The sequence below is a fragment of the Hemiscyllium ocellatum genome, chromosome 31 (genome assembly GCF_020745735.1).
Source record: "Hemiscyllium ocellatum isolate sHemOce1 chromosome 31, sHemOce1.pat.X.cur, whole genome shotgun sequence".
Taxonomy (NCBI): domain Eukaryota; kingdom Metazoa; phylum Chordata; class Chondrichthyes; order Orectolobiformes; family Hemiscylliidae; genus Hemiscyllium; species Hemiscyllium ocellatum.
Genome location: NC_083431.1, coordinates 51,052,311 through 51,065,601, shown reverse-complemented (window position 1 = coordinate 51,065,601; position 13,291 = coordinate 51,052,311). Strand labels below are relative to the sequence as shown.

The window sequence follows — 13,291 nt, the reverse complement described above, 5'->3', positions numbered from 1 at the left end:
GCTAATCTTTGCTTTGTCCCTCTGTCCTACATAGATGGCTTTCACCCTGTCTTACCATTTGGACAAAGCCTACACACACGCTGCAATTATATCACACTAGCACATTTACTCACAACACTATTAGCCCCAAGTCTTTACCGATAATCTACATTCGTACATAATCAAACTTCCAAGGCAGAATCCCCAATGATAGACTAAATCCTAAATGCTAGATGGGAACAGCCTCCATTTAATCTTGTCCTTCACACATCCTCTCCCTTGCTAAGGATTTGATAAAAAGTTCGGTCCAAAGGCGTTGCGGTGTACCACTGGGTTTAAAAATATGCAGATTTGTGTTTTCAAAACATTCAGGGAGACAATTAATAACATAAACAAAGTTTCGCTTCAACCCTTACTTCTTGGACTGTGTAGTTAGGGTTCAAGTATAGGTTTTTGGAAACATCTGAGGCATTGGTTCTGGAACACCAGAGAAAACAGCAAAGTGCAGCAAGTACCTGTATTGAAAACACCGATCTATAATGACACCTTCTATCTATAAAGGTCAGGCGATGTCCGAGGGAACAGAAAACAACCTCTTTGTCGCAAGACCAGAGAACATGCTCACACACGAAGTTAAATATTTTTAAAAAAACCTCTCTCACTATTCATACAGCTCCAACATCTTCAATCCATCAACTGGATTTTTGTTTCCATTTTCACAATTTTTAAGTCAGATTTTAAATTAAACAACAGCTGCCCTATTAGTTAGTACAGTTTCACAATTCACTACTCATTCACTTCAGGGTTAGATAATTATTTGTTAATCAGTCAGAAAATTAAAATGAGTACATCTCCAGCACAGAGGCCGTTGTGTATCATGCCACGGGCACCATAGAAAATTCTAAATCTGACCACAATTTCCACATAAAAGTAACCATGGCTTCACTTTAAACACACCCATCCTTCCTCAAGACCATCATTCATTCACCCCCAAGGTACTTTAGCATTTCATTCTCTCACTGATCCCCACACTAGACACCTATTACTTGACTTTGGTGCCATCATTCTCATCCTGCAGTTTCAAGCCTCCATGGGCTGAGTTATGAGCACTGGGCAAATGTCATTTGGATATTTTTATTCTTTTATGACTTAGGCCAGTACTGAGGTTTCTCAAGATACACTCTCTCCCCACCCACCTCAACGACGGAGCTCTTTCAGGACAGTCAACTCCAATCCTCCTCAGCTTGGCAATGTCATGAATACCATTTGAAGAGACACTGATTGCTCTCTGGCTATTTGAGGATCTCAATGGACACACTGTGGTGCCTGTTAACTGGTTATTTAAAGCGGTTTTCCAGATCTTTGGCCACGGCGAGGTACAACTAATGATCTAATCTGGACATTGACAACAGATTGGCCTTGTTACACATATGGGTGGCAAAATTCTCTGGTCCATCCCAGGGTGGCTGGCTTCAGACAGTTACGTTGCGTGAGGGGTTGTGGCTGTCCATGGATCAGATGCTGGGTTGAGCAGATGGGTGAAGAGTGGAGAAACAGGCGTCTGGGCTCTCACTACAACCAGATTGCAGAGGGGCTGCTAGGGAGTGCCTGCCCTTGACGGCACTGACCAGAAGATTGTGATCAAACAGGAAGCTGCAGCAAACATACAAACGGCTAACGTTGGAGCTTAGAATTCAGAACTACACAAACCGTTAACAGGGCTCACACAGTGCTGGCAGAGTATTCTTCATGGAGAGAAGATCTGTCAGATCAGCTGCCCTCATAATTTACTGACTGAGAGCGGTGCCTTTAATCAGGGTTGGGTTGAATATATGGACCTCTGGGTCAGTGCACAGGACAGCTCCTCCTAGGGCCTTTGATTTCCCCCCTGTCACTTGGCATTGCCTCCTCTAGGTTTCACCAACCCCGGGGGGGGGCAGTGGTGGGGGTAAGGGCTTTAAATTCTGCCTGTGGCCTGGAGCAAAAGGCTGGATTTCACCTGACAGTTAATAGGGCAAAAACTATATACACCAGAAAGCAGAGTTGCTGGAAATATCAAAACGTCAGGGTTGACCGCTGATCCCTTCAGAAGAATTCCTTGATCACACAGAGAGAGCAGTCCTGGCAAGGCAGACCCACTCTGTAGCTGACAACGGGCAGCTCCTGGTCATCCATTCACCCGTGTGCTGCTGCCAGGCAAAAGGAGCAAGCCAGGACAGCTGGGTTAGTGCTGGAAGGGTTGGGATTGAACTCAGGGGAGGGGGATGAAGTAGGGCACCCCCCCTCCCTGCTAGATAAACATTGCCAAGGTGCTGCAGAATTTGCAAGCCGTGTCTAGGGGGATCAAGTTACTGGTGTTTGCCTTTGACAGGCGTGTACAGTGCAGTCAGACAGAGAACAGACAGCTGCTATTGTTTATTCTTGGGCTTCCTCCCCCCCTCCCCCTTCCATTGGGGAGCAGACTCAGCTTCACTCAGACAATATCTCTGGAGAGATGGCTGGAGCTTCAGCCCAGACCAAACAGGTCATCACACCGAGGTGTCACACAATATGCACACAGCGGTTCAAACAGAAAGAGAATTTAGTCATCACAAAAATAAAGGCTTCAGCTATCAGATTTTATCCATATGATTGAACTGTTCACCAGTGGCCTTGTATTGATTAATGTTCTTCAAAGAGTTGCTCACCACATGGCTATCATGATTGCGAATTTAGTTGCATTTTTATTGCTAGTTCCATTGATTGTTCTTTTGCAATTTTTTCCCCCCTCCCAACTAAAAACAAAAGATTGCGAATGATATTGAACCCCAAAAAACAAAAACCCCTTAATTTGCACTGGCAGTGGAGTTTGCCATGACGCCAGTGAGGAATTCGTCAGACGGACACTGTTCCCTCAGGAACCGAGCTCCACGCCAGAGTCAGGAATTGCAGGTTTGCTGGGTTAGATTAATAGAATAGCTAGTGACAAGGCAACCAATTTAACATCTTATTCCAAACCTCAGAGGCCTACTGGCATTCTGTTTCAGTTCCCAAAGCATCACCAGAGTAATTGCTCTCCAATAGACTAATTTTTGGGCTTGTTGAGTCAGCTTTGGGAAGGAAAAGGATTGCATTGACTAATTGCAATGAACTATTCAGTATCTCTATGAACGAATGGACACAATAACAAAGTAGCATTCCAATAAGCCCTGCAGCTAATTTGGGGTCTGGAAATCACCATGAATGCCCTCTCCTCCTGGCCGTACAGTCCCACAGACATAAGCGCATTCAATAGGGCCCAAGGCATCCTCTTAGGACAGACACAGAATATAACCAAGTCCCACGAGAGAAAAAAGCAAGCTGGCATCAAGAAACCAGTTCCTTCTGGTCAGCACTGCAGCAGTCCTTGAGGTTAGAGCAGACAGTAAAGCCAGCAAATGAGAGGAGCAGAGACTAGGACGAACAGCCACGAAATGTCCCCAAAGCATGCTGGAAGCCCACTATTGGTCTGACAAACTACAACAGGGTCTTTACCCTCAATGTAGTTACGGGATATGTATTTGAGCGATTCGTCCAGCAAGATGACAGGCAGCGAAATCTTCAGGACCACGACCCACTGAGGCCAGTTCAGAGCCGTCACCTGGAAAATCAGCTGTTGGGAGAGAAAGAGGACAATGTCACAAACACAACCAGCAAACGCTCGTGACAACTCCTAGACTTGAGCTTTGTACATTTATCCACTGCTTGGTGAAGTGGCCAATAAGCCAAGCATCTAAGGACAGCTCGGGAGAAGCAAATGTTTGCCTGGTTAGTGATCCTATAAATTAGTGAGAAAATAGCCCAATGTAACTCATTGTGAATCCAGATATCTCAACTCATCAAAAATGTAATTAAAACTGCTGATAAGCAGAGTCATTAGTCATGTGATCTCAGTATTGATTGACACCTTGCATACAGGTGGCGGTAAACCTTTGAGCGCTTGTCAGTAATATGTTGCAATGGAAGTGTGTGCACGTGTGAATAGTTTGGAATATTTTGCTTCCTTGGTTACTGAATGGAGATGCTGGAAAAGCGCAGCAGGTCAGGCAGCATCCAAGGAGCAGGAGAATCAACGTTTTTGGGATGAGCCCTTCTTCAGGAATTCCTGAAGAAGGGCTCATCCCCAAAACGTCGATTCTCCTGCTCCTTGGATGCTGCCTGACCTGCTGCGCTTTTCCAGCAACACATTTTCAGCTCAGATCTCCAGCATCTGCAGTCCTCACTTTCTCCTACTGAATGGAGATGTTTGTTTAGTAAACATCCATGTGTAAAGGTACATTTACCTGCAATGTCTGCAAGAGGTTTTCTACAGACATCAGGACATGTGGTTAAACGTGTCACTATAGCAACATTGGTAATGTTCAATTATTTCTATTGGACAATGTTGACCCAGAATATATTAAAAGGTCTAATGGCTGCATAGATTTTCTGTCACCTGTTCCCATTATAAATTCTCATGCCCAATTCCTAAGGGTAACGGTTTGTATAAATGTTTCGTAATGTTGTTACACCCTTTCGCTAGTGAAGATGGTGTAGTCCCTTCACTGGCAGAAGAGTGTATACAACATGACAAGATTACAGGGACAGTTTCCATCCTAACCAAAGACACAGGGATTTACATAATTTGTAAAATTCATTCATGGGATATCACAGCGTCACTGGCTAGGCTGGCATTTATTGCCCAGAGGGCAGTTAAGAATCACCCACATTGCTGAGAGTCTGGAGTCACATGTACATAGAACATTACAGCGCAGTACAGGCCCTTCGGCCCTCGATGTTGCGCCGACCAGTCATACCAATCTGAAGCCCATCTAACCTCTACTATTCCATGTACGTCTGTAGGCCAGACCAGGAAAGGATGGCGGTTTCCTGCCCTAAAGGACGTCAGTGAACCAGATGGGATTTTCCAACAATCGACAGTGGACTCATAGCCATTGCCAGACTCCTAATTCCAGATCGTTATTTAATCTGAAACCCACCATCTCCTGTAGTGGAATTCAAAGCTGGGTCCCTCGGTCTGTGGATTAGCAGATAATGCCACCAGGCCATCACCTCCCCTAAGATTGAATATACAGCTTTAAAATGGTTCTGAATCAGGTCTATTACAACCTGAAGCAAAAATGCCCGACTTCTAACCCTGGTCCACCCAACATCTAATTGGTTCTTTGTTTTTTCATATGCCGATCCCTGGGGGATGTGAAACCTGACCATGGATGTGGAATCTCTCTTACTGGAGAATCACCATTCTGGGGGAGACACACCCTGACCCACAGAGACGCCATTTCAACCCCAGGTGGGTCTTCCAGTTAAAATATAGAGACTGGCACCAATATGGCAGGCACAGAGAAAGATAACATGGCACTGGGTTGTAGACCACAGTCAACTGGAACATTCTGGCCGGCTCCCTACCCTCTGTTAAGTCTTTACACCCAATCCCAATGCCTAACCATATCCCAATCCATACTCACAGGCAATGGCTCCACATACAGAATCAGGAAATGCAGTGACATGGAGATGCAGATGGTTCCCAAAAGCCAGATGTTTACCCATGGAGGCATTCTCAGCAGGGACTGGTTTTCTGACAGGCTGCAGAAAGAAACAACAAATCAAAGGAAGCAGCTTCAAACACCAAAGAGAGTAAAATGGACGGGTTTCACGGCAAACTGGCTATGGTCAAGTCCAGCAATCCTGTCAATTCAATCAAACCCTGTGCTGTCCTAACACTTAGTGCTAACTTCCAGGCTGTTATGTTCATCACATAACCAATATGCAGCCAAAATACCTTTGGGATTTTGTTTATGTTAAAGGTTCTATTATGAATACAAGCTGTTGTGACAGAAACAATGATGAACTTTGCGTGGCCATTTAATATCCAATCCACCAACTTGACACACCTTTGCTACTGCCCATGACTAACTGAAGGAATTATACCTCAAGGTGTTAATCAAAATATTTTTACTTACAGGAATTAAACAAAACAACTTATCACTAGGTTTTGTCAAAACACACTCATTATGCTTTTTTAAAAAACTTTCCTCCCAATGTGCCTGTACACTGGTGAGGATCGTGAAGGTTCCTTCCTGTCTACTCAGACCAACCAAGGTGTGCTTCAGCTCTCAGGAATTCACTTTGATTCTCTCCAGTTCTCCTGTTATTATGAGTTGAGACCTCTCAGGATCCTTTCACTACTATTTGGCCAGGTTACCCTCCAATTCTCTTTAGGTATCTCATGTGTGCACACACCAGCTGAAGCACTGGCTCTCTCTGCCTTCTCGCTTAGTGGTCTATAGCTCCCAGCAGCTTTGTCTCTCTCTCTCTCTCTCTCTCTCTCTCTCTCTCTCTGCCTGTTTCTAAGCTATTTCAGCTTCAGGAATGAACTGACAGTATTCTGTGAAACTGTAGACAGACAGACAGAGAGAGAGAGAGACACACACACACGGCATGATCACATGTATCGGATAAAGATTTAAATCCAATATGTAGAATTCCAAAATCTGCCCTACTTTACAAATTTCTCTGATCAGTTCCTTTACAATTTTTCGCAGGTATGGACAATCACAAAAATAATTTAAAGCCCAGAGGAAAATGACTGCATATGTCTCATCTCCAGCTAGGAACTCAGAAATGAGTTAACCATTGTTTTCTTACTGTTAACTCACTTCTTAAACGGAGAGAGTCGGAGTGGATGCGATGGGCCGAATGGCCTTACTTCCACTCCTATGTCTTATGGTCTAAACCCTGGCCATCCTTTAACTTCCAAAAGCTTCATGCTTACTTACTGCCCTCTCAAACATCTTCCAATCCCCAGTTATGTCACATGGAACACTTCAACTCTCAACCTAAAACATACGAATCATTCAAATAGACAATTGCTTTCCAATTATGTTTTTAACAAGGCAGCCTGTCTGCCTACAGATCCACTTCATAATGCATTATATTACTCTTTAATGATCGTCTGTAATTAATCGATCAATTCAAATACCAAGAATTGGATCTGCTGTTTGACCATCAATAGGAAAGAGGTGCTTGGTGAATTCAGGGCCTCTGGCAGACTATATACAGCAATTATCGATGAAGGTGAAGAACATCAATTTGCACTTACACTACACCTTTAACACAGTAAAACCACAAGGTACATCATAGGGGCACAACCAAACCAAGCCACATGAGGGAACACCAGATCAGGAAATGTCTTAAAGGAGAAAAGTGACCTCAGGAGGTCAAGGGGGGGGCACTCCGCAGCATGGGGCCTCAGTAACTGTACCAACAGTCGAGTGATTATAATCGGAGATGGACAAGGATCCGGGTTTAGAGGTGCACGGGTATTGGAAAGGGTTTAGGGGCTGGAGGAGATGACAGAGATAGGGAGGAGTGAGACCTGGACGGCTTTTAAACCAGGATGACAATTCTAAAAGTGAGGTCTTGTTGCAGTAGGTGCCAATGTAGGTCAGTGAGTGCACAGGCGATGAGTGAAGAGAATTCGGTGCAAGTTCAAACATGGCCACAGTTCAGTAGATAAACGCTAGAGAAGCACATTGGGATAGCCAAACCCATGGGTAACAAAGACGGACAAGGATGTTAGCAGCAGATCAGTTCAGGTAGAGATGGAGTTGGATTAGTGGTGCTGGAAGAGCACAGCAGTTCAGGCAGCATCCAACGAGCAGCAAAATCGACGTTTCGAGCAAAAGCCCTTCATCAGGAATAAAGGCAGTGAGCCTGGAGGCTGGAGAGATAAGCTAGAGGAGGGTGGGGGTGGGGAGAAAGTAGCATAGAGTAGGGGATGAAGGTGATAGGTCAGGGAGGAGAGGGTGGAATGGATAGGTGGAAAAGGAGGTAGGCAGGTAGGACAAATCCGGACAAGTCATGGGGACAGTGCTGAGCTGGAAGTTTGAAACTAGGGTGACGTGGGGGTTGGGAAAATGAGGAAACTGTTGAAGTCCACATTGATGCCCTGGGGTTGAAGTGTTCCGAGGCGGAAGATAAGGCGTTCTTCCTCCAGGCGTCTGGTGGTGAGGGAGCGGCGGTGAAGGAGGCCCAGGACCTCCATGTCCTCGGCAGAGTGGGAGGGGGAGTTGAAATGTTGGGCCACGGGGCGGTGTGGTTGATTGGTGCGGGTGTCCCGGAGATGTTCCCTAAAGCGCTCTGCTAGGAGGCGCCCAGTCTCACCAATGTAGAGGAGACCGCATCGGGAGCAACGGATACAATAAATGATATTAGTGGATGTGCAGGTAAAACTTCGATGGATGTGAAAGTCTCCTTTAGGGCCTTGGATGGAGGTGAGGGAGGAGGTATGGGCACAGGTTTTACAGTTCCTGCAGTGGCAGGGGAAGGTGCCAAGATGGGAGGGTGGGTCGTAGGGGGGCGTGGACTTGACCAGGTAGTCACGGAGGGAACGGTCTTTGCGGAAGGCGGAAAGGGGTGGGGAGGGAAATATATCCCTGGTGGTGGGGTCCATTTGGAGGTGGCGGAAATGTCGGCGGATGATTTGGTTTATGCGAAGGTTTGTAGGGTGGAAGGTGAGCACCAGGGGGGTTCTGTCCTTGTTACGGTTGGAGGGGTGTGGTCTGAGGGTGGAGGTGCGGGATGTGGACGAGATGCATTGGAGGGCATCTTTAACCACGTGGGAAGGGAAATTGCGGTCTCTAAAGGAGGAGGCCATCTGGTGTGTTCTATGGCGGAACTGGTCCTCCTGGGAGCAGATACGGTGGAGGCGGAGGAATTGGGAATACACTCTATCCTCATGACAGACCAAGCTGATGGAAAGCCAGCCCACAAAATGAATATCGTTTCAACATATTTATAAGCTATTGCACAATGACTTTTTAAAATTAATTCACAGGATGAGGACATGCTGGCTAGTACTGCATTTATTGCCCATCCCAGAGGGCAATTAAGAGTCAACCACATTACTGTGGGTCTGGAGTCACATGTAGGCCAGACCAGGTAAGGATAGCAGTTTCCGTCCCTAAAGGACAGCAGTGACCCAGATGGGTTTTTTTCCTGACAATTAGCAATGGATCCATGGTCATCATTAGATACTTAATTCCAGATCGTTTCAGCTGCTACTGTTGCCTGATACAAAAAGTAAGTTGTGAGACTGTGTTGGAAAAGGAACTGAATAATACACTCTGCATCGTTAAATAAGGATTCTGTAAAACGACTCACTAATGATTCAATTCAAATATGTCAGAGCAAAATATAAATTAGAACCAGAATGGGACGGAGAAAGATATGACAAGAATGGAGTCCTGCTGGATAACGGAGGATGTTGTATACCAGATCAGTCTGCCTTTCTGGATTCCCATCTTCACCAATAACGGAGCTAACAGAATATTGCAAAGGGAGGGGCACGCAGGTAAAAGTTCTTCCTGTAACCCGAGTTTGTCCTGCAGCCTGGCACCTTACGGTACAAACTCCAACACTGTTAAAGTGAAGGAGCTGGTGCGGAGGATGAAGCCGGGCTGTAGTTCATCAAGGTGCCTTGCAGGGTGGGGTGGGGAGGTGTTGCACTCACCTGTTTAATGCGTTGCACATTTCAATGGTCACCAGGACAGACAATGCCATGGTTGTGGGGTAGCGAGACTCAAAGATTTTACATTCCAAGTCTTGGTAGAGTGGGTGGTCTGGTGTGCATTGCATGAAGTGCCGCTGGGAGAGAACAGAGAGAGAAAAAAAGAGAGTTCAACTATGAGCGATAAATCTGATGTGGATTAAAACCACACACATCTTCATCAGCTCTCAGTAGCCCCGATGATTACAGCTCACATTATTTTAATATTTGGTTTGGTGGGTAGCACCCTTACCTCAGGGTAAGGTGGTGACAGGGAGTACAGTAAATATTCGGACTGCAGCGTGGTTACAGTTACTGCCTTTGGATTAAATCAAAGGCCCATCTGCTCCTTCAGGTGGATGCAAAGGACCACATTGTGGATGGAGGAGGCAGAGAAAGGGACCAAAAACACAGTACAGGAAGTCGCAGACCCAAAGGTAGGGAAAGTCTTACGTTTATCTAGTGCTTTTGAAGCACATTTACATCGTAGTCACTGTAATCACGGAGCAAACTCCCACATGCTGCAGTGTGACCAAATCAGCTTCTCTGTTGGTGTTGGTCGAGGGATAAACATTGGCGGGACACGGTATAATTTCCTTTCAATAGTGTCCAGCATCCACCTGAGTAGCAGGGGGTTTAATGCCTTAGCTGCAAGATGACCCCCAGGACAGTGCAACAACTCACTCAGAGCACTGCCCCAGCCTCTGCCCTCAGCTCTCTGGAGTGGCACTTGAACTGACAACTTCTGACTCTGAGGCGGGTATTCTAACAATCAGACCACAGTTGCTATTTGCCCCTTTTGCCAGCTGAGTGGTTCTTTATCCCCCAAGTACTACTTCTGGTATCTGCAGCTCCCTTTCTGCTTTATCTCTTTGCAGTAAAACATATAGTTGCAGTCAGACTTCCTTACTCTTACAAATAAGGGGTTGCCATGTCAAAATCTGAAACTGCTGGAGAAACTCAGCAAGACGAGGAGCATCCAGGACAGAGTTAGTGTTTCGAGTCTGATGACTGTCCTGCAGAACTGGACTCAAAAGGTCAACTCTGTTTGCTCTCCACAGATGCTGCCAGACCTGCTGAATTTCTCCAGCAATTCCTGTTTCAGACCAAGTTTACCTGACTAATGGGAAATGTGGCAGGTTGCCTTAAATGGAAAAGGTTGGACAAGATGGGTTTGTACCCGTTGGACTTTAGAAAAGTAACAGGTGACTTTATCGAACCAGAAGATACCCAGATGGAAGACAGGAATCAGTTGAAAGCTTTGAAGTGGAAGCGATAGATTTCTGTCCAATAAGGTCATCAAGAGATGTGGATGATTGAAGTTGAAATGAAGATTCAGCCAGTTAGAATCATACAGTGATACAGCACAGAAACAGACCCTTTGGTCCAACCTGACCATGCCAATCTGACCTAGTTGCATTTGCCAGCACTTGGCCAACATCCCTCTAAACCTTCTCTATTCATGTACCCATCTAGATGCCTTTTAATTGTACCAGCCTCCACCATTTCCTCTGGCAGTTCGCTCCATACATGCACCACTCTCCACATGAACAAGTTGCCCCTCAGGTCTCTTAACCCTTGCCCCTTAAACCTATGCCCTCTAGTTTTAGACTCCCCTACTCTGGGGAGACAACCTCATCTATTTACCCTATCCATGTCCCTCATGCTTTTATAAATCTCCATAAAGTCACCCCTCAGCCTCTGATGCTCCAGGGAAAAAAGCCCCAGTCTATTCAGCCTCTCCCTGTAGCTAAAACCCTCCAAACTCAACAACATCCTTGGAAATCTTTTCTGAACCCTTTCAAGGTTAACAACACCTTTCCTATAGCAGAGACACCAACATTGAAAGCAGTAATCCAAAAGTGACCTCACCAATGTCCTATAGAGCCACAACATGATATCCCAAATCCGATACTCAAAACACTGATCAATAAAGACAAGTGTCAAATGCCGCCTTCACCACCCAGTCCACCTGCCACTCCACCTTTGAGGAACAATATATCTGCATTCCTCACTCTCAGTGTGGCAACACTCCCCAGGGCACTACATTAACTGTAAATTTCCTGTCCTAGTTTGTCTTACCAAAATGCAACACTTCACATTTATCTGAATTGAACTCAATCTGCCACTCCTCAGCCCACTGGCCCATCTGATCAAGGTCCCATTGAGATAACCCTTCTTTACTGTCCACTGCACCACCAATTTTGGTGTCATCTGTAAACTTACTAACTATACCTCCTATATTCACATCCAAATTGTTTATATAAATAATGAACAAGAGTGGATCCATCATTTATCCTTGCAGCACACCACTGGTCACAGGCCTCCAGTCAGAATAACAATCCTCTCCCACCATTCTCTGTCTCCTGACATAAAGCCAATTGTGTTTCCGATTGGCTAGCCCTCCCTGGATCGATTGCGATCTAGCCTTGCTAATCAGTCCACCATGCAGAACCTCATCAACCACCTTGCTGCAGTCCATAGAGACAATGTCTATTGTTCTGCTTTTCAGTCTCCTTTGTCACTTCTTCAAAAAACTAAATCAAGTTTGTGAGACAAACTATGTTAACTATTCCTAATCAATTCTTGCCTTTCCCAAGGCATGCAATTCCTGTCCCTCAGGATTCCCTCCAACAACCTATGCACCACTGACTCTAACTGAATACAGATAAACTGATAGTGAGGAATAAACCATCATGGACCTGAAATATTGTTAATGTTTAGACTGAGGGGTTTAAGGAAAGGTATTAAGGCATATAGAATGGTAAATGACTGGGTTTGAGATATACATCAGTCCTTCCAAATTACAAAGCATTCGCTGAGTGTATGGTTACTTGTGAGGCAGAGAATAAGAACTGCTGAATCTTATCAGTGCTCAGGTCGCGTGATAATTAGCTCAGACTCTTAATGGAAAAATAGTTGCATTTTCACAGCATGTTGTCACAATATGGAGTACACTACACAATAACGTACTTTTCTTTAAAAAAACACTAACTTTTTTTCACAAATAACCAGAGCCCTGACCAGGATTAGTATCAAACACACTTCTAATAGTTTGTTCTTTTCTAGTTTAGACTCGGTTGCTGGCTCAACACGGCGAATATGATGAAAATCAGTCAGACTTCCCAACATAAACCAGTAACATCCTAATGATTAACACTTCAACCTTAATAGAACTGCTACTGTCATAAGGTATTCCCCTCCAAATGATCTATTACTGGATTTGTAACACCCTCCCACTCCTTCCCTCCTTTCGCAAAAGGGTTTTATTGAAGTTGTGTTACCAGTTGATTGAAGGTGACCTGTGGACCATCTTCATCGTACATGAACCACCAGGTGGCTGCTCCAACTGTTGCCAAGCCGACATAAACTGAAAGAGACCAGCGAGAGAGGGGGTGGGAGGTTAAGCAGACGAAGCACAAGTCGGATCGAGCAAATGTCGGTGAGGTGTTTTGTTCGTTCTGTTCCTGTCAACCAGGAGTGTCTGACCCTGAATCGCTGAACCCAACACTGTGGGGCTGCTGAAACCAAAAGAGAAAATGCTGGAAAATCTCAGCAGGTCTGGCAGCATCTTTAAGGAGAGAAAAGAGCTGACGTTGAGTCTTACTGACCCTTTGTTAAAGCTGAGCTGCGTCAGTGTTTTCTCTCTTTACTGTGGGGCTGCTGTTGCTGACCCCATTTCCCATTCACTAGTTCCTTCTGTTGAAATTTCAAACTCACGTCATTGAACACTGGTCAGCATTT

General features: G+C 45.3%; 1 protein-coding gene across 1 annotated transcript in view; it reads right to left on the bottom strand.

Annotated features, from left to right (window-relative positions):
- Positions 1 to 13,291, bottom strand: part of atp2a3 (ATPase sarcoplasmic/endoplasmic reticulum Ca2+ transporting 3) — a 205,834-nt gene that overhangs the window by 16,229 nt on the left and 176,314 nt on the right. Inside the window, exons 17-20 of the mRNA XM_060847938.1 lie at positions 12,832 to 12,917; positions 9,512 to 9,645; positions 5,466 to 5,583; positions 3,493 to 3,610 (exon numbers count right to left, since the gene is read on the bottom strand). Of these exons, the coding sequence (XP_060703921.1) occupies positions 3,493 to 3,610; positions 5,466 to 5,583; positions 9,512 to 9,645; positions 12,832 to 12,917 (456 nt within the window). The remainder of the gene's footprint in view (positions 1 to 3,492; positions 3,611 to 5,465; positions 5,584 to 9,511; positions 9,646 to 12,831; positions 12,918 to 13,291) is intronic.